Consider the following 20,770-nt stretch of genomic DNA (forward strand, 5'->3'; position numbering starts at 1 on the left):
CTGAACAGACATCTCGTCACATGTCGTTTATTTCATTTCGAAGCTACCACTTCCTTTAACTGGCTCCAACTCGTTGTTACCACATGGCCTAAGTGAGTCAGAATAAAGTCTAATAGATATGATGTATAGTCCTATTCATAAGCTTTTGCGTATTTAGTAGTGGTCGATGAAACTTATTCTCATCATAGTTTTCTTCAATCGTCAATGTTGCACTGAATGTTTTTTAATAATAAAGTTTTCAGATAATTAACATATAAATAAGGACCTAAAATAACGAAAAGAATGATGAATACAGTGACTCAAATTCCCGTATCCGTTCATATTTGTTTATTTAGGCCTCATCTTCCAAGACAGCGAAAAGTAAATACGAATAGAAGAAACAGACTCTCCTATTCATCTCGAAATGCCTAAAAAGACGTCATGCTTATTTGTTGTTGTAGCGTCATACTGTTTACACGTGTCATGACAGTCGGTGACGTATAAGGGTGTGTCGCGTGTTGTTTATAGAAGCTCCGTCCTGGTACGCTGCAGTTGTCAATCATGGCACAGTTTGAGTACTAGACAATAGTCATGCAAAATAAAAGTGAACAGTGCTCAAGTGAACAGTGAGCAACTATGGTGGGGATCACCTTAGAAAGTATGAAAATAGAAGTCTGAAAAGTCTGAATGTTACCTAATGTATACAGAATAGAATCGTGTACGCTATCTGTGTTTTACACGACGTTAATATCACAGCTACCGTGCACAAGTCAGTGGGTAACTATCCCTATGGGCAAGACGGTGTGCGAGATACTAATCGGGCAGTCTTGCCTAGCAACACCATTTCGAGCCAATTATTTCAAAACATTGTCACAAGAACAACAGAGTGTTGGTAGAATAATGTTCTAGATGATATTCCCAGATACAAGCAAAATGCTGTATGCAATCTTCAAGGTCCGTGTAATAGAAAACATTGGTAGTTAAGTCAGTGAATATGATCTATATGTCCCGAGTAGTCCATAGAAGATCTATAGGAATAGGTCGTAAGTCAAGTCTGCGACACATGCTGTTATCCTCTGCTGCTCATAACCTTATGTATGGCAATCCGTACCTTTGGCTAACCCTTCACCTCAGCTTCTACGAAACTTCTCCCATATTAGGCTACTATAACTGACAAGTATTCCTTTACGCTGCAAGATGTAGACCACGGCTATATTAAGAATAGATTGTCCGTATGCAAATGATGTCTTACCAATAGTATAAATACTGCTTTAAACCGACCGAGAGTTACCCACTTGCTGGAACATCTGGCTGAAGGTTTCGTTCAAGACCACACAGGTACTGTTGGTGTTGCTAGTGATGATGTTGATAGAATAGGCGTTCTGCCGTTATTAAGGCAGCTGCATGTAGCTCGGTTGATTGCGGGGTTGTATTGTTCACAGCTATCCGATGTTTTAAACACAGGAGGGTCAACTCAATGCAGCAGGAAGTCGCCGCCTATCTGCATGGGCCTACTGGCATCCCCTGTAATCTGGGATGCCTATTGTTACTGAACATATATACAACGTTTTGGTAACCATTTCTGTTTGTAACGATGGCTACCAGAACACTGAGAATCTAACAATGACTACGTCACTTCCTTTAACCCGGAAGAGAAATTTGCCAGTTAGGTGGGTAAACTGACTGCATAAGAAAATCCTAACATACTAGATTTCAGGCCCTGGAATCGTGGATGCCTTTGATATTCAAGACAAATCCTTTGATCTTACCAAATAACTTATAACTAAGTTTAGCTACTGTGATCCGTTTCAATACCATTTCTAACATGGCATTTAGATTCCTATGTAAGGCATTGTTATGTTGTATGTAACAGCCCGTTTACTTCTTCTTGAACAGAACCCACACCTAAACCGTCAACATGTCCGACGAAGAGGAGGAAGCTACTCCCCTGGTCTGCGACAATGGTTCCGGACTGGTCAAGGCTGGCTTCGCCGGCGACGACGCCCCCAGGGCTGTCTTCCCATCCATCGTCGGCCGCCCAAGGCATCAGGGCGTGATGGTCGGTATGGGTCAGAAGGACGCCTACGTGGGTGACGAGGCTCAGAGCAAGAGGGGTATCCTGACCCTGAAGTACCCAGTCGAGCACGGCATCGTCACCAACTGGGACGATATGGAGAAGGTCTGGCACCACACCTTCTACAACGAGCTGCGTATCGCCCCCGAGGAGAACCCCTGCCTGCTGACAGAGGCTCCCCTGAACCCTAAGGCCAACAGGGAAAAGATGACCCAGGTCAGTCATGTCAAAGATAACTATTTGTTGTTGCTTTTCATTCTTCTTCTTTTTCGTCCATTACGCATTGGTCCATAACATGGCAAACGACCGAGCGATGCCCTATGCTCCGAATGTTTCCCTTTTTTCTGTATCACCTACCTACGTTTCTGACAACATCTCCATTTTGTACGTCCTTTAGATCATGTTCGAGACCTTCAACTCCCCTGCCATGTACGTGTGCATCCAAGCTGTTCTGTGCCTGTACGCTTCCGGTCGTACGACTGGTATCGTGCTGGACTCCGGCGATGGTGTCTCCCACACTGTGCCCATCTACGAGGGTTACGCCATGCCCCACGCCATCCTTCGTCTGGACCTGGCCGGCCGTGAGCTGACCAACTACCTGATGAGGGTCATGTGCGACCGTGGCTATGCCTTCGTCACCACCGGTAGGATTCTTATCATCGTCTCAGTCTGACTACTTTACATCAACCCCTAAGCATTGCTTTCGTTTCTCTTCAGTGTTGCCAAAATCTAGAATCCCCGATAATGTATTTGTGTTGCCAGTTACCGTCTCATAATCTTTTATTTTTCTTGACATGCAGCTGAGCGTGAGATCGTCCGTGACATCAAGGAGAAGCTGGGCTACGTCGCCCTGGACTTCGAGCAGGAGATGTTGACGGCAGCTACCTCCACCTCCCTGGAGAAGAGCTACGAGCTGCCTGATGGACAGGTCATCACCATCGGCAACGAGAGGTTCCGCTGCGCTGAGGCTCTCTTCCAGCCTTCCTTCCTGGGTACGTCTAAGAATTCTTTAGAACAGAAATATTTCTTTGTGAACACGTCCTGTTGCTTTTATGTCTTGTGTCCTCATCTGCTTTCTTTCAACTGTTCTAACATTTTTCCACTTTTCCTTTGTCTTCGTTAGGTATGGAGTCTGCTGGTGTTCATGAGACTGTCTACAACAGCATCATGAAGTGCGACATCGACGTCCGTAAGGACCTGTACGCCAACAATGTCCTGTCCGGCGGCACCACCATGTTCCCTGGCATCGGTGACCGTATGCAGAAGGAGATGGTGGCTCTGGCTCCCACAACCATGAAGATCAAGATCATCGCTCCCCCAGAGAGGAAGTACTCCTGCTGGATCGGTGGCTCCATCTTGGCTTCCTTGTCCACCTTCGCAGCTATGTGGATCAAGAAGTCCGAGTACGACGAGGCTGGCCCAGCCATTGTCCATCGCAAGTGCTTCTAAGCAATGCAAACTGTCGGACATTGTAACTGTACTGTGTACCCTCTGTGGCTACCTGTTGCTTTCTTCCATATTGTGTGTTGGGACCAGTGTAAGGAAATGACTTGATTAGGTGTACGTCAATGGGAAAACTCGATCGTTGAGGCCTGTTAGCAAATGCAAAGTGCATCACATTCGATGCTGAAATTCCGAAAGACAGTTTATTTGAATCATTTTGTCACTGTCCATGTAACTTTATGATCTGGTTGACAAAACGTTCTATTCTGGCACCACATTCACCAGTCTAAGTCGTCCTCCACACATGCGTTATGTACTTTACAAGAAAAGAGACTGTGGTGTGGAAATTGTAACGACGAATGGAATAACGAGAAAGTGTAGAAAACGAATGATTTTACGCATTGTCCGTGGAAGATCTGCAATGCTTTACCTGTTATTCCTATGTTCTGACTGTGCAAAGTCTCTACGTGTAAGTAGTATGCCTCTTGTCAATCCCAAGAACCAGTGTTGTCAATGTTTTTGACATGAAGTGCTATTTTTATTGATAAACCTGCATTTGTGATGTTACATATCTGTTTAGGCATTCCCCTGACCTTGTATTACCGAGGCTATTAAAATGCTACAAATGCAAACCTTGTTTATGGTACTTTATTCTAGATATTACGTATACGATATCTGCTTCTATCAAAAGTACTATCCTCTGTAGAACATACAATGTGATCTTCTTTACATGTAGTACTGTCGTACAAGTATTACCTGAAGGGGTAGTTTGAAGTCATGGAGAACTAGAAAGGCGCAAACAGGCTTAGGGGTAGATGCACCACCGAGTGCTACAAAATAGCTGTCAAGCTCAACAAGCTTGTAAATATCCAAACCTTAGATACTTGAATAGTAAAGAGGAATATATATATTTCTGGCAGCTTTTGATAAACCAACTCAAACCAACCATACAGCTGGCTACATTAATGGAATTACCAAGAAGCGAGAGGAAGTCGAATGTCCTAGAATAGACTAGACGCATATCTGCATATATCGGATGTGTATGATTGTCTCCATTGTTACATATATATGATTCTTACCATATGACCTGTACTTAGTCCAGTGGGCCAAAAATGTGCAATAAAGGTCTTCATTCATTGTATAAGTCAGAAACATGTTCAGCAAAAACAACCAATCCACGATTCATACGATTGACACCACCATCACAGAAACAACTAGAGCCTCTATGATACCGTAATAATCGGTAAGGTACTCAATCGTTGTCTTCTCTAAAGAATCAAACCAGTGAATTAAGCCTTGACATTAATTTGATACAATCTAAAAGTCATAAATGTCATATATCAGAAAAAGTAAGTTACCTCGATGAGGTAACGTTATCTTGATACTGAATCCCATGTAATTTTCAAGAGTTAATGAAGAACCATTGGAGTCTTCGAGAACTTGTAAGGCACAAACATGAAATGGTGTACCACGGGGTGCTACAAAATGGCTGGAGGTACCAGGTACCAGGATGGAGGTCTCAGTGTGTACCCGTACCACAGACACGCTTCTAGATCTGATACAACTCCCATTTAAGTGGTCATTCCAAGTGTGCTATTACAAAATTTTGTCACCAGATCTAATGTGCACTAGCTGGACATATGCCACACGCAGACCTTACTAGTTATGTAAGAACAAGGTAACTTTATATCATATATGGGAGTTGATCACATCCGCTGCCGAAAATAAGTCAAACGGCCTTGATGTTCAACTTGGCCCAACTCCACAATCACAACTATCAGCAGACGCTTTCAAAATGAAAGATTCGAAGATAATTGCCAAGTTTTGTTGGCTACTAGTATATTGGTGGTCAACCACACACCAGTGGTGCTCTCTTACAAGCTTTTCAAATGCACGAAGCAGATAAGACAATACTATTTGGCATTTCTCAGCGTGTAGTGAACATATGTACCTGTTTTATAACTGACGTTATAATTTCAAGCTACATTGTATGACCAACGATGAACCGACATCAAGTAACTATTATCCTTAGCCACGTGAAATTGTGAAATTTAGCATTTCGGGTAAATGTGCCGCTACATGAACAGTTTTCGGAGAAGTAGTTCCCAATTATGGCCATGAGGACAAACAGATATTGCAAGTATGTTATGAAGGATAAATAAAAAACTGGGATGTAGAGATGATTGACAGGGTGGGTTGACCAAACAAGCCCCATTCACCCGTGCAGCAGATGTCCAGTACGGCCACCGGGTGAATGGGAGTACGTGATGAAAAAAATGCAAAAAATGATGCATGCAATCATCACGATTGATACAACAGAAACAACTGTTAGTTAAGTCAGTGAATATGATCTATATGTCCAGAGTAGCCGATAGAAGTTCTATAGGAATAGATCACAGGTCAAGTCTGATCTGTACCTTTGGCTCACCCTTCACCCCAGCTTCTACGAAACTTCTCCCATATTAGGCTACTATAACGGACAAGTATTCCTTGACGCTGCAAGATGCAGACCACAGCTATATTAAAAATAGATTGTCCGTATGCAAATGATGTCTTCCCAAACGTATAAATACTGTGTAAAAACCGACTGAGATTTACCCACTTGCTGGAACAACTGGCTGAAGGTTTCGTTCAAGACCACACAGGTACTTTTGCTAGTGATGATGTTGATAGTTTAGGCGTTCTGCCGTTAGTAAGGCAGCTGCATGTAGCTCGCTAGATTTCGGGGTTGTATTGTTAAAAGCTATCTGATGTTTTAAACACTGGAGGATCAACTCGATGCATCAAAAGACCGTCAAAATATTTCAAAACATCTGGCAGGCACTGTTGTACAATTGTAAGCAAAGCATTTAGATACCATCCGATCTTTCTATGGCTTATATATTCAGTGGGGGTGGGGTGAGACTGGAAAATCGAAACACTGTAACGATGTACAATAAAAGATTCTTTCAACGATGTACGAAAGTATCCCGGAAGAGAAATTTGCCTGGCCTCGCAAAAGGAAATCATACGATAATAGGTTTCAAACCCTGTAATCAAGAATACCTTTATTCCAGACAAATCCATTGATTTTACCAAAAGAGCTAGTTACAAAGTTAATCTACTGTGATTCATTTCAGTACCATTACTAACATGGAGGGTAGATTCCTTTGTAAGGCATTGTTTATGTTGTAACAGCCCGTTTTCTTTTCATTGAACAGAACCCAAACCTAAAACATCAACATGTCTGACGAAGAGGAGGAAGCTACTCCCCTGGTCTGCGACAATGGCTCCGGACTGGTCAAGGCTGGCTTCGCCGGCGACGACGCCCCCAGGGCTGTCTTCCCATCCATCGTCGGCCGCCCAAGGCATCAGGGCGTGATGGTCGGTATGGGTCAGAAGGACGCCTACGTGGGTGACGAGGCTCAGAGCAAGAGGGGTATCCTGACCCTGAAGTACCCAGTCGAGCATGGCATCGTCACCAACTGGGACGATATGGAGAAGGTCTGGCACCACACCTTCTACAACGAGCTGCGTATCGCCCCCGAGGAGAACCCCTGCCTGCTGACAGAGGCTCCCCTGAACCCCAAGGCCAACAGGGAAAAGATGACCCAGGTCAGTCATGTCAAGGATAACATTTTGTTTTATGCTTCTGTTATTTTTATGAGTGATACTAAGAAAAAAACGTGGCAAACGACCAAGCGATGCCCTGAGGCTAATTAATGTTACCTTTGCAATATTTTTGTACCACTCACAACGTAGGTTTATGCCTTTTTTTTCTGACAACTATTTTGTACGTCCCTTAGATCATGTTCGAGACCTTCAACTCTCCAGCCATGTACGTGTGTATCCAAGCTGTCCTGTGCCTGTACGCTTCCGGTCGTACGACTGGTATCGTGCTGGACTCCGGCGATGGTGTCTCCCACACTGTGCCCATCTACGAGGGTTACGCCATGCCCCACGCCATCCTTCGTCTGGACCTGGCCGGCCGTGAGCTGACCAACTACCTGATGAGGGTCATGTGCGACCGTGGCTATGCCTTCGTCACCACCGGTAGGCTTCTTATCATAGTCTCAGTCTGAATACAATCCCTAAGCATTGCTTTCGTTTCTCTTCAGTGTTGCCAAAATCTAGAATATTAATCCCCGATAATGTATTTGTGTTGCCAGTTACCGTCTCATAATCTGACTTGTATTTTTCTTGACATGCAGCTGAGCGTGAGATCGTCCGTGACATCAAGGAGAAGCTGGGCTACGTCGCCCTGGACTTCGAGCAGGAGATGTTGACGGCAGCTACCTCCACCTCCCTGGAGAAGAGCTACGAGCTGCCTGATGGACAGGTCATCACCATCGGCAACGAGAGGTTCCGCTGCGCTGAGGCTCTCTTCCAGCCTTCCTTCCTCGGTACGTCCAAGAATTTGCATTATCCTCCCGTCGTTTCTTTTACCTTGTAAAATACAGTACTACTTTTGTGTCCTCGAATACGGCGCCAGTGCCACCGCAGTATGTGTCAATGCGATTGGCATAAAGTGTTTCCTGTGAATCTTAGCCATACGGCTGTGATATTTACCGCTACTCCGTTGTTGTACCTGGCAGGTATGGAGTCTGCTGGTGTTCATGAGACTGTCTACAACAGCATCATGAAGTGCGACATCGACGTCCGTAAGGACCTGTACGCCAACAACGTCCTGTCCGGCGGCACCACCATGTTCCCTGGCATCGGTGACCGTATGCAGAAGGAGATGGTGGCCCTTGCCCCCAGCACCATGAAGATCAAGATCATCGCTCCCCCAGAGAGGAAGTACTCCTGCTGGATCGGTGGCTCCATCTTGGCTTCCCTGTCCACCTTCGCATCCATGTGGATCAAGAAGTCCGAGTACGACGAGGCCGGCCCCGCCATTGTCCACCGCAAGTGCTTCTAAGCTGGTCGACCTGCGTCCTACCGTCCTGGCTGTCCGTTGTGCATGTCTTACTGTTTACTGTCTACTTCTGTTGTGTTCTTTCACAAACTCACGGGACCATGTAAACAAAACACATTGATCAGGCAAATAGCGAGGATTCGAAGCTCGAGGGTGGTAATCTTGGAGCCTGTTACTGCGTGCATCACAGTCGTCCTCCACACATGCGTTATGTACTTTACAGGAAAAGAAACTGTGGTGAGGAAATGGTAACGACGAATGGAATAACGTGAAAGTGAAAATGAATGATTGTACGCATTGTCCGTGGAAGATCTGCAATGCTTTACCTGTTATTTCTCTGTTCTAACTGTGTAAAGTCTCTATGTGTAAGTGATATATATGCCTCTTGCCAATCCCAAGAACCAGTGTTGTCAATGTTCCTTGACATAAAGTGCTATTTTTATTGTTTTATCGTTAAACCTCCATTGGTGATGTTACATATCTGTTTAGGCATTTCCCTGACCTTGTATTACCAAGGCTATTAAATGCTACCATTACAAATATAATCCTTGTTTATGGTATTTTTTTCTAGATATTAAAGGTACGATATCTTCTTAAATTATAGGTACCATACACCGTTTGTAGAATATAGTCTTCTTTATCAAGGATTACGCGAAGGGGTTGATGAAGATCCATCGGAGTCATGGAGACACAAACATGAAGAGGTAGAGAAGATGCACCATTAGATCGGGTGCTACAAATTAGCTGGAGGCACCACGCGTGAGTGGACTCTCAGCGTGTACCCGTACCACAGACAGGCTTCTGATGCAACTCCCATTCAAGTGGTTAGGATCTATTGTACATTAGCTGGATATATGCCACGCGCAAAACTTACTAGTTATGTAAGAACAAGGGCCTTTTATATGGGAGGGTATCACTTCCGCTGCCGAAAATGAGCAAAACGGCCTTGATGTTCAACTTGGCCCAAATCCACAACCACAACTATCATATCAGACGCTTCCAAAACGGAAGATTCCAAGCTATATGCCATGTTGTGTTGGCTGTAGCTTTTATAGTATACATGTTGCTCTTACAGGCTTTTCAAATGCATGATAAAGACATACTATAAGACAATACCCTTCGCCATTTTCATATAGTGAACATATTCACTTGTTTTATCATACTGAAGTTGAAATTTCAAGCTATGGCCGACGATAATCCAACATCAAGTGACCATTATATCATAGTACTCACAACCAGGACGTAAATATTGTGACATAACGGACACAAGAACTCTCCGATTTTATTGGATATGCCGATTCATTTATTTTAAGTATCTAATTTTTAATGTGTATAATCACACGAATACTGTTGTTTAGTAGACTATTGAAATCAATGTGTAAGTTTAGATGAGTTAATTGTTAGTACTAGTAGACACTTGGTGTCTTTGTAAATTTGCTGCGCAATTCTGTCCATTTGGGTTGCAAAGCACAGCTTGATTGAATTATATTTGTGTATCTTTAGTCACGTAAAGTTGAAGAATTTAACATTTCAAGAAAATGTGCCGCTACATTAACGGTTTTCGGAGAAGTAGTTCCCAATTATGGCCATGAGGGCAAACAGATATTACAAGCATGTTATGAAGAATAAATAGCTGGGATGTAGTGATGATTGACAGGGTGGTCTGACCAAACAAGCCCCTTTCACCCGTGCAGCAGGAGATGTCCTGTACGGCCACTGGGTGAATGCGAGTACGTGATGAAATACAATCATGAGAAACATGCCCTGCCGACAGTGTAGAACACAACTGAGCAGACATCTTGTTACATGTCGATTATCTTATTTTGAAGCTACTACTTACTTTACCTGACTCATAGCTACAACGTGTACATGGCTTAAATGACCCATAGCAAATTCATGAGCTGCAGTCCTATTGGCCATGGTCAGCTTTTGAGTATTTTGTAGTGGTCAATGAAATTTATTATGATCATAGTTTTCTTCCATCGTCAATGAGTTATGAAGGAAAGAAAATCTGTTGAACAAGAAGCACTGAACTTTTTTCCCTATGATATGACTTTTAGATAATTAACAAAATGCGAACCGAACAAGTGGAATGGTGAATACAGTGACTCAAAGTCCCTGCGTATCATCAACACCAAATATTCGTTCATATTTGTTCATTTAGGCCTTATCTTCCAAGGCAGCCAAAAGTCAATACCAATAGAAGAGACTGACTCCCCTACTCATCTCGAAGAATTTTGAATAGGCGTCTAGCTTGTGTGTTATCGTTGTGACGTCATGCTGTTTACACGTGTCATGACGTATAAGGGTGTGTCGCGTGTTGTTTGTAGAAGCTCTGTCCTGGCACATTGCAGTTGTCAATCATGGCACAGTTTGAGTACTGGACAATAGCCACACCAACTAGCACAAACATTGGGCACTGATCATAATGGTGGTCGCCTTGAAATATGCCGGTACATAGAAGTCTAAAATAGAAGTCCAAAAAGATATGTTACATGTACAGAATAGAATTATGAATAGTATGGCGTACGCTGTCTGTGTTTTATGTAAAGTACTTCATATCGCAGCCGCTATACCCGAATAACTGTTACCATGAGCAAGACAGTGTGCGAGATACTAAACGGGCAGTCTTGCCTGGTAACCTCTGCTTTGCCTATTGGGTCAGTTAGTCCTCACTCATAGTGAGCAATTGGTCTGGTCTCAATATAATCATGATGTTTCTGACCTAAGGCGAAGAGATGCTGTTACAGTTAAAATCATGTAACCCGTAACCTTGAGTGGCCTCAGGTCTTGTTACGTGGTGACCATTAAGTAAAAAAACAAACAAAATAAAAACACAAAGACGAGCCAATTATTTCAAAACATTCAATGATTGTCACAAGAACAACAGAGTGTTGGTAGAATTAGCAACACAGAACAAAATGTACAGTACACTATAGATTATATTCTAGTGTACAAAAATGCTGCATGCAATTTTCAAAATTCATATCAAAGAAAACACTGTTTGTAAAGTCAGTAAATATGATTTATACGTCGAGAGTAGTCTATATAGATGATCTATATGAATAGATGAATAGATCATGGGTCAAGCTGAGAGATGCACGCTGTTATCCTCTGCTACTCGTAACCTTATGTATGGCAATCCGTACCTTTGGCTTACCCTTCACCTCAGCTTCTACGAAATTTCTCCCATATTAGGCTATAACTGACAAGTATTCCTTGACGCTGCAAGATGTAGAGCACAGCTATATTCAGAATAGATTGTCCGTTGCTATGCAGTTTGTATGCAAATTATATCTTACCACACGTATAAATACTGTGTTAAAACAGACTGAGAGTTACCCACTTGCTGGAACAACTGGCTGAAGGTTTCGTTCAAGACCACATAGGTACTGTTGCTAGTGATGATGTTGGTAGCATAGGCGCTCTACTAGATATGTAAAGCAGTTGCATGCAGCTCGCTAGATTTCGTGGTTGTATTGTTAACAGCTATCCACACAGGGGGCTCGATTTGATGTATTGAAAGACCGTCAAACTATTCCCATAACATCTGGCTCGTATGTTTAGTGGTGTGTGTATATGGGGAGGGGGGGTCATAACCTAAACACTGTAACGGTGTACAAGGAAAAATCTATTATCTTTTTCCCTGTTTACGAAAGCAATGAGCTATCGCCTAAATGCATGGGCCTAATGGTATCCCCTGTGATCCAGAATGCCTTATGTTAGTGATCATGACCTCCATATATAATTATGTGTTGGTTACCAGTTGCACCATGATCACGCACTGAGAATCTAACATTTAACGATGATTACATCTCGTCCTTTAGCCTTGGTATACCGCCTGCATAGGGAAATCATACCATACTAGATTTTAGGCCCTTTAATCCGGGATGCCTATTGTTAGTAAACTCTCTAATGTTGTGATTACCAGCTCTACTTGAAACGATGGTCACGAAAGCACTGAGAATCTAACGATGACTACATCAAACGATGACTAGTAATTCAACCCGGAAGAGAAATTTGTCAGTAAGCTGGGTATATTGCCTGCATAAGGATACCATGCCAGATTTTTTAAAATTACTAATAAACCAATTTCAAGCCCTCTAATCGGGAAAACCTTTGATATTCCAGAAAAATCCATTGATTTTACCAAAATACTGGTTACAAAGTCTAGCTACTGTGAATCATTTCAGTACCGTCTCTACCATCTCCTATGTAAAGCACTGTAATGTCGTATGTAACAGCCCGTTATCTTCTTCTTGAACAGAACCCACACCTAAACCGTCAACATGTCCGACGAAGAGGAGGAAGCTACTCCCCTGGTCTGCGACAATGGCTCCGGACTGGTCAAGGCTGGCTTCGCCGGCGACGACGCCCCCAGGGCTGTCTTCCCATCCATCGTCGGCCGCCCAAGGCATCAGGGCGTGATGGTCGGTATGGGTCAGAAGGACGCCTACGTGGGTGACGAGGCTCAGAGCAAGAGGGGTATCCTGACCCTGAAGTACCCAGTCGAGCACGGCATCGTCACCAACTGGGACGATATGGAGAAGGTCTGGCACCACACCTTCTACAACGAGCTGCGTATCGCCCCCGAGGAGAACCCCTGCCTGCTGACAGAGGCTCCCCTGAACCCCAAGGCCAACAGGGAAAAGATGACCCAGGTCAGTCATGTCAAAGCTAGCCCTTTTTTCTTCTCCTTTCTCCTTTTTTGTCCATTAGTCCATTATCAAATGATACCACGGAAAACAGCTTATCCATGCCCCATGATTAGTGAATGTTGCCTTTTTGTGTCACCCACTTTGTATGTTCATGACCTTTTCTGACATTTCTCTATATATTTCGTACATCCTTTAGATCATGTTCGAGACCTTCAACTCCCCCGCTATGTACGTGTGTATCCAAGCTGTCCTGTGCCTGTACGCTTCCGGTCGTACGACTGGTATCGTGCTGGACTCCGGCGATGGTGTCTCCCACACTGTGCCCATCTACGAGGGTTACGCCATGCCCCACGCCATCCTTCGTCTGGACCTGGCCGGCCGTGAGCTGACCAACTACCTGATGAGGGTCATGTGCGATCGTGGCTATGCCTTCGTTACCACGGGTAAGTAATGTCCTATTGCCGTCCTTTCGAATAGCCGGTAACAAAGCATTTACGGATATGGTGGCTTTGCTGAAGCTGGTTCTCCTTTAGTAAAGAGGAACATTATTTTGCTCATTTCGTGGTTGTAAACGTTAAAAAAGGGGTTTCAAAACATCAACAAGTCTTGATTCCTACTTCCAAGATGTTCTTATGGTATGGTTTTGTGGAATGTGCACACAGCTGAGCGCGAGATCGTCCGTGACATCAAGGAGAAGCTGGGCTACGTCGCCCTGGACTTCGAGCAGGAGATGTTGACGGCAGCTACCTCCACCTCTCTGGAGAAGAGCTACGAGCTGCCTGATGGACAGGTCATCACCATCGGCAACGAGAGGTTCCGCTGTGCTGAGGCTCTCTTCCAGCCTTCCTTCCTCGGTACGTCTATATATAAAAAAAATTCTTTTTGAACACCTCCGGATGCTTTTATGTCTTGTGTCCTCATCTACTTTCTTTCAACTATTCTAATAGTTTTCCACTTTGCGGTTGTCTGAATTAGGTATGGAGTCTGCTGGTGTTCATGAGACTGTCTACAACAGCATCATGAAGTGCGACATCGACGTCCGTAAGGACCTGTACGCCAACAATGTCCTGTCCGGCGGCACCACCATGTTCCCTGGCATCGGTGACCGTATGCAGAAGGAGATGGTGGCTCTGGCTCCCACAACCATGAAGATCAAGATCATCGCTCCCCCAGAGAGGAAGTACTCCTGCTGGATCGGTGGCTCCATCTTGGCTTCCCTGTCCACCTTCGCAGCTATGTGGATCAAGAAGTCCGAGTACGACGAGGCCGGCCCAGCTATTGTCCACCGCAAGTGCTTCTAAGCAATGTAAACTGTCGGACATTGTAACTGTACTGTGTACCCTCTGTGGCTACCTGTTGCTTTCTTCCATATTGTGTGTTGGGACCAGTGTAAGGAAATGACTTGATTAGGTGTTCGTCAACGGGAAACTCGATCGTTGAGGCAATCTTGGAGCCTGTTAGCAAATGCTACGTGCATCACATTCGATGCTAAAAATTCCTAGAAAGACAGTTGTCTGTATGACGTATGTATTATAGGGATCCTTTTGTCACTGTTCATGTATGATCTGGTCGACAAAACGTTCTATTCTGGCACCACATTCACCAGTCTAAGTCCTCCTCCACACATGCGTTATGTACTTTACAGGAAAAGGGAATGAGGTGTGGAAATGGTAACGACGAATGGAATAACGTGAAAGTGTAGAAAATGAATGATTTTACGCATTGTCCGTGGAAGATCTGCAATGCTTCACCTGTTATTTCTCTGTTATAATCGTGCAAAGTCTCTACGTGTAAGTAATATGCCTCTTGTCAATCCCAAGAACCAGTGTTGTCAATGTTTTTGACATGAAGTGCTATTTTTATTGATAAACCTGCATTTGTGATGTTACATATCTGTTTAGGCATTCCCCTGACCTTGTATTACCGAGGCTATTAAAATGCTACAAATGCAAACCTTGTTTATTGTACTTTTCTCTAGATATTACGGGTACGATACCTGCTTCTATCCAATGTACCATACACTGTAGAATATAGTCTTCTTTATATCAAGTATTACGTGAAGGGGTTGATGAAGACCCATCGGAGTCATGGAGAACTAAACAGGCACAAACATGCAGGGGCGGAGAAGATGCACCACCGAGTGCTACAATTAGCCACCAACCACACCATATATAAGTCAGTACTGATAGAAGTCAGAAACAAGTTCAGCAAAAACAACCAACCCGCGTTTCATACGATAGAATGTAGAATGTAGAATTTTTTTTATTCCGTAAGGTTCTCGCGGGCAAACACACATTCACCCAAATTTCGACCTTATTACACACGCCAGACTTAACACCGTCATCACATAAACAGCTAGAGCCTCTATGGTGCCGTAATAATAGGATAATAAAGAGGGTACTTAATCGTGGACTTCTCTGAATCAATCCTGTGAATCCTGCCTAAACAGTACCTTATAAGTCATAACTGTCATATATCAGAAAGTGTAAGTTGACCCGATAAGGTAAATTTATATTTGATACCAAACGCAATGTGATTTCCAGGGTAACAAGAAACTGACCATTCATAGGTGTGTTTACCAAGGTTTGATATCCAGGCCGATTAATACGTGGTGTCAAATGGCCCGTAGGTTAGGGTAGTGGACACGAGATGGAGAGGACATATATGGGTTCGATTCTCAGCGTTCTTGGCTGGACGTTTCGTCATAGGGAAATGCACTTTACACGACTTTCCTTGCTCCGATCCATCCAGGTGTGGAAATGGGTGTCTGACTTATATGATGCCAGGACACAGCGGATAACAACCCACGCTGTCCCTGCCTCAGGTCTCAATCAGGCTATGGGACTACTTTAACCTTGAATTTCGTGAATGCAGCTACTAGAACGTATGCCATCAAATTTTCAGTCTGCCCATACTACTAGCATTTTTTTCAGCCAAGAGCGGAAACGTTTTACATTATTTTGTTGCTACAATGTATTGATTTTGTAAATCCAAATTTGCCTGACGTTAACTTTATGTGAGATCTGATATAATACACTATGTGTGTCATTTGTACTGCACAAGAACTTCCAGCTTGTCTTTGGTATGCTTTGGTCTTGATTTTTTTTTTACATTGTGGAAACAATCTGATAGAATATTGAAACGTGTATAATAACATTTTCACGGAACTTCGCGTAAAACATATATAAAATTGTCCCCGCACAAGCCAGCCTGATGACAGCGGTAGTATCCAAGCTCTCGTCCAGAAAGCAGCCGCCGTGCGATTTCCGATAGAAACGCATCAGCTGCAATTTGTCTAAACACGAGTGAGAGGTTTGTCCCCGAGAGCTACGGAGTTACATTTTGTCAACGTTTCGCTCATTTTAGTAACATGTACCAGCTGATGCTTCTACATTTAACGTGTTTGTTTGATAAACACATTATGGATAAATACTGAGCTAACGTCAACATCTTGCCAGCCCGACTAGCAGCTGACAAAATGTCTGCCTGCACACTAGCCATCATTGTAGGTGGTCAGAATGGATTACACAGTCGGGCCGGCAGAGCTATGTATACGCTCAGGCTACAAATTGTGATCCGTACATGGCAACTTCACATCATTAAGCTTGTATCCACAAGAGTTCTTGGCTTTCAAACGCCTGAATTAATTCTAAACATTAGATACCGTTACCACCTTTTCACACACGTCGTGCGATCTTCATACGATCGCAAACTGAGGAAACAATTTGAACAGACATGCAAGTGCCCTAAAAATTCAGTTACAAAAAAAAGGCTGTCTTAGATCTATCTGGGCGAGTGGTTTTGCCACAGCCTGCTTGTAAATTCTAAATTACACGATGACCTACGACAAATGTGGTCACGCTATTAATAGGGCTGTTAATAGTGTTATTATCACTCAATATTTTGACAGTCTCTATCCTGATTTTGCCTTTTCAATTGGCTCTAACAATAGCAGTGCCTTGCATTTTTGTGAATGAGCATGCCCATTGTAAATGGTATAGGATCATCTGATCTTGTTGGTAGCCTTACGTGATCATTTGCACACAAACACACATACATGCTCATACACACACACGCAGCCGATTTATTTTCCATGGAGCGGTTTCGGTCGGGGAGTAGAAGTGGGCCACCCAGCACCCCCCCCCCTCCCCCAACGAAACCTCTGCTTTATTACATCTAGGAGCATAGTGCCGATTTTGATCAATGAAAAGTGGCGCCGAATCTACACATCATCTATTTCAGACTTGGCTTCTACGTTACTTTCGATATGTAAGCCAAGTATACCTAGAACTTTAGACACCGATTTTTTCAAGAGAAGTTGAAGTTCAAGGTCACTTGGCTTATCATATCTTCTCCCAGCATTGGTTACATTTTTGGGCACATACGAGGGGCATTCAATAAGTAATGTCCCTGACCCACTTCCAGTTGTCTGATCTAGATGAAATTTTGCATGTGTAATGAGTCATATCTCTATGGGTTATGTTGCAAAAACAGCTCTGAAATAATTGTGGTTACTGATTTACTGGTGTTTGAACTGAGTCAGGTGTGAAATGGACCAGGTGTGAAATGGAGCAAGTTGAGTGTCGCGCAGTGATCCGGTTTTTGTATTTGAAAGGACGCACACCAAAGGGGACTTTTGATGAAATGAAAAAAACTTATGGTGATGATGCCCCATCATATGACCTTGTAAAACGCTGGCATCCTGAATTCAAACAAGGTCGGAAGTCTGTGGAAACAGCTCCCAGACCTGGTCGTCCCTCTTCTGCCATTGATGAGGCATCTGTCGGAGGACCAACCTGGGATGTCCTACAAGAACGGTGTCCAGAGCTACATCAAATGATGGGAGAAATGCAAAACTCTGGGTGGTTCCTATGAAGAGAAAGACTAATAACTGTGCCAAGTTTCATTAATCTCCTGCTATGGGAAATGGGTCAGGGACATTACTTATTGAATGCCCCTCGTACGTAATTATCAAACGGTGAGGCGCTACTACAAAATTAATGGTTACGTCATTGTATTTGTTGTACAGAGCTTTATGGTTGAAAACCTTCGAAGTCGCGACCCACGTGTTATGCTATATGATTTATAGCATCAGCGTAAACTATATTGTGTACATGTATGTTGTGTGCATGTTCATGGTAAGTAACTGGTAACCATTAAGACAAAACAATGAAGAAATACGCCACGATCTCGTTTTAATAACAAAGACATACACATACCTCGTGCTGAAATAATCCATTACGCCGGTTTACCCTGTAAGATATAGAAATTCAGACAACTGTAGATTGGCCTGACTCCAGGACAGTGCACGTGCTTGTCCGGTGCTAGGCCAGTGACAAATGGACCTGTTCTCTGCGTGTCACATTCCTCAGATATTACACATCACAAACAATTCTAAGGTTGAACATCATCATATAGATATTACACATGGTCACGTCAAATTGTGAACGCAGTAGGCTGGTGAAACAGATGTATGTTGTATGGTGTTGAACGGTGAAATATAAGATTTTTATTTTATTTTTTTATTTTCATTCTGTTTTCTTTAGCCAGGGTGGCCCAACTCAGTGTAACCACACTGCTTTACAGTGGGGCCCTGCATTACACATAGTACATGTCATATCAACAATACATTACATACAAATAATATACACAAAAGACCGTTAATGTGTATAAAATTGGTTGTTTCTCAAACTTAATAGCAGTAGATAAGTGTAGTTTATTATGTGACCATAACAGACTGAGAGCGTTAAGATTGAACACCCTTTCATAGTCAAGAACAATAGTCTATGTCACAATCAACAGTCGATATCACTATTTTCTGTGGAACGGCGCTAATGGCCAAGTAATCCTAACTTAATAGTGACTCATAACATCTCGTTCTTGTTTGAATATTTCAGCTTTGTTTCCCGTTTGTCAGCTTCATGTTCAAAGACGCCAGGGGTCAATGTTCAAGCGAGGTTAATCTGGAGTGTTCCATAATAGCCATGCCCGCTATAGATGACAGGCTATACTGGCGCAGCTGCTGCTGTACTGTTTTACGTACCCAGGGACGGAATAGCGCTCAACTCTGAAGTTTCCAGTGCTCAATACAAACTCTTCTATCCTCAAACAGAAGAGAAAACCATACGCTGCATATTTCTTGTGGTTTTCTTCGAAAAACCATAGTACTATTTGGAAACATGGCGATGGTGCATTTCAAAGTTAGCACTCGCTTCGGGGAAGTGTGGCCCATGTTTGGTAAGGCATGGCAGCCATTTTTGTAGAATAACAAGCGGTGGTATTCCGGTTCAACTTTTTCAGAAAAGTTTTGTGTAATCTACATAAGAAAAATTGGTCAAACAAACTGCATATTAAGCGCAGTGTAGAGTTGTATAGTAGTCTGCTGTTGTGTTCAAAAGTTGGAGCAAGAAAAGACATGAAAATGGCCATGAAGCAAACTTGCTGACCGTTTCACGTTTATTGTTAGTGTAACCTAATTGTGGACACAAGTGCTCCGTGGCTGGACAGGTCACATTTTGACCCCAGGAAAGCATGTGCGATATGAGGTTTCCCTACTATTTTGGGCAGACAGCATTTGTGAAGCTGGCGGTCATTATGCAAATCAGGAGCCCTCAAAACTGTATAAAAGGGGGGAGAACCCTCAGCTCGGTCACCAAAGCTACAGTCTTCACCGAAGTGGTATCTTTTGTCAAAGGTAGGTGACGGGTGTTGCACTGTATTAGGACGGCTGCCTTACTTTCTGCAATGGCATTTCACTACTCTTCTTCGATTGAAACTCTCCTCTTATGTTTCGGGACTTAACTGAACACCAGTGGCCTGGCTATAACCTTTTGTATTTCGGAATCAAGCATAATGATAATTGGGTGAGCATGAGGAAGGGAATGCCATTGCCATCGTATGCTCTCTACAACACAACCAAATTTCCTATGATTCTTTTTCAAAGGAAATAAATGGAACAATTTGCATGGACGCGGATCCTACTAGTTTTACAGTGCTGGGTAGTCTGAAACGCTTCCATTCATACAGCTTAATCAAGTTTTGCAATGGAACTAAAGCATAGGCAGCATGGCGATCACCCTACAGATTTTTTTGACTGAAGCATTTCATAAGTTTAAGGGGCTAACAACAGTAGATACAAAGGGCAGTGATTGTGAATGCTCTACCAAGGACAAATTTCTTCAGTTAAAAAGCAACGCTAGCACTGTAGCATTTTACATCTTATCAAATATGGTCTTCTGTTCTTGTCATGTTTTCTTTTTACAACAAGTTGTTCACGTATGTTACAGGCGTAAAACACTCAACCGACCAACATGTCTGACGAAGAGGAGGAAGCTACTCCCCTGGTCTGCGACAATGGCTCCGGACTGGTCAAGGCTGGCTTCGCCGGCGACGACGCCCCCAGGGCTGTCTTCCCATCCATCGTCGGCCGCCCAAGGCATCAGGGCGTGATGGTCGGTATGGGTCAGAAGGACGCCTACGTGGGTGACGAGGCTCAGAGCAAGAGGGGTATCCTGACCCTGAAGTACCCAGTCGAGCACGGCATCGTCACCAACTGGGACGATATGGAGAAGGTCTGGCACCACACCTTCTACAACGAGCTGCGTATCGCCCCCGAGGAGAACCCCTGCCTGCTGACAGAGGCTCCCCTGAACCCCAAGGCCAACAGGGAAAAGATGACCCATGTCAGTCATGTCAAGGATAACCCAATTTTCTTCCCTT

General features: G+C 43.5%; 3 protein-coding genes across 6 annotated transcripts in view; all 3 read left to right on the forward strand.

Annotated features, from left to right (window-relative positions):
• Positions 1–1,159: 1,159 nt before the first annotated feature.
• On the forward strand, positions 1,160–15,008 carry LOC118429844 (actin, muscle-like). 2 transcript variants are annotated; one of them, XR_004832800.1, is made up of 6 exons: positions 1,160–1,317; positions 1,876–2,269; positions 2,451–2,697; positions 2,854–3,045; positions 3,177–3,611; positions 14,462–15,008. XR_004832800.1 is itself a non-coding variant. In XM_035840462.1 (5 exons), exons 2-5 carry the CDS (start codon positions 1,898–1,900, stop codon positions 3,500–3,502), a joined length of 1,137 nt encoding a protein of 378 aa, XP_035696355.1. In that variant the 5' UTR covers positions 1,160–1,317; positions 1,876–1,897; the 3' UTR covers positions 3,503–4,132. The 2 variants fall into 2 exon arrangements, 1 of the variants encoding a protein (XP_035696355.1); XM_035840462.1 differs by lacking the exon at positions 14,462–15,008 and having other exon boundaries at positions 3,177–4,132.
• On the forward strand, positions 5,996–15,004 carry LOC118429843 (actin, muscle). 3 transcript variants are annotated; one of them, XM_035840461.1, is made up of 5 exons: positions 5,996–6,141; positions 12,661–13,054; positions 13,248–13,494; positions 13,714–13,905; positions 14,027–15,004. In XM_035840461.1, the coding sequence occupies exons 2-5, from the start codon at positions 12,683–12,685 to the stop codon at positions 14,350–14,352; spliced, it is 1,137 nt and encodes a 378-aa protein (XP_035696354.1). In that variant the 5' UTR covers positions 5,996–6,141; positions 12,661–12,682; the 3' UTR covers positions 14,353–15,004. The 3 variants fall into 3 exon arrangements, with proteins under 3 accessions (XP_035696354.1, XP_035696352.1, XP_035696353.1); XM_035840459.1 differs by lacking the exons at positions 12,661–13,054; positions 13,248–13,494; positions 13,714–13,905; positions 14,027–15,004 and adding exons at positions 6,697–7,090; positions 7,282–7,528; positions 7,687–7,878; positions 8,071–8,938 and having other exon boundaries at positions 6,006–6,141; XM_035840460.1 differs by lacking the exon at positions 5,996–6,141 and adding an exon at positions 11,625–11,782.
• Positions 15,009–19,603: 4,595 nt separating the features above from the next.
• The window catches only part of LOC118429855 (actin, muscle-like), a 5,147-nt gene continuing 3,980 nt past the window's right edge, over positions 19,604–20,770 (forward strand). Inside the window, exons 1-2 of the mRNA XM_035840483.1 lie at positions 19,604–19,745; positions 20,338–20,742. Coding sequence (XP_035696376.1) covers positions 20,362–20,742 — 381 coding nt within the window. The 5' untranslated portion in view covers positions 19,604–19,745; positions 20,338–20,361. The remainder of the gene's footprint in view (positions 19,746–20,337; positions 20,743–20,770) is intronic.

This window comes from Branchiostoma floridae, chromosome 14 (genome assembly GCF_000003815.2).
Source record: "Branchiostoma floridae strain S238N-H82 chromosome 14, Bfl_VNyyK, whole genome shotgun sequence".
Taxonomy (NCBI): domain Eukaryota; kingdom Metazoa; phylum Chordata; class Leptocardii; order Amphioxiformes; family Branchiostomatidae; genus Branchiostoma; species Branchiostoma floridae.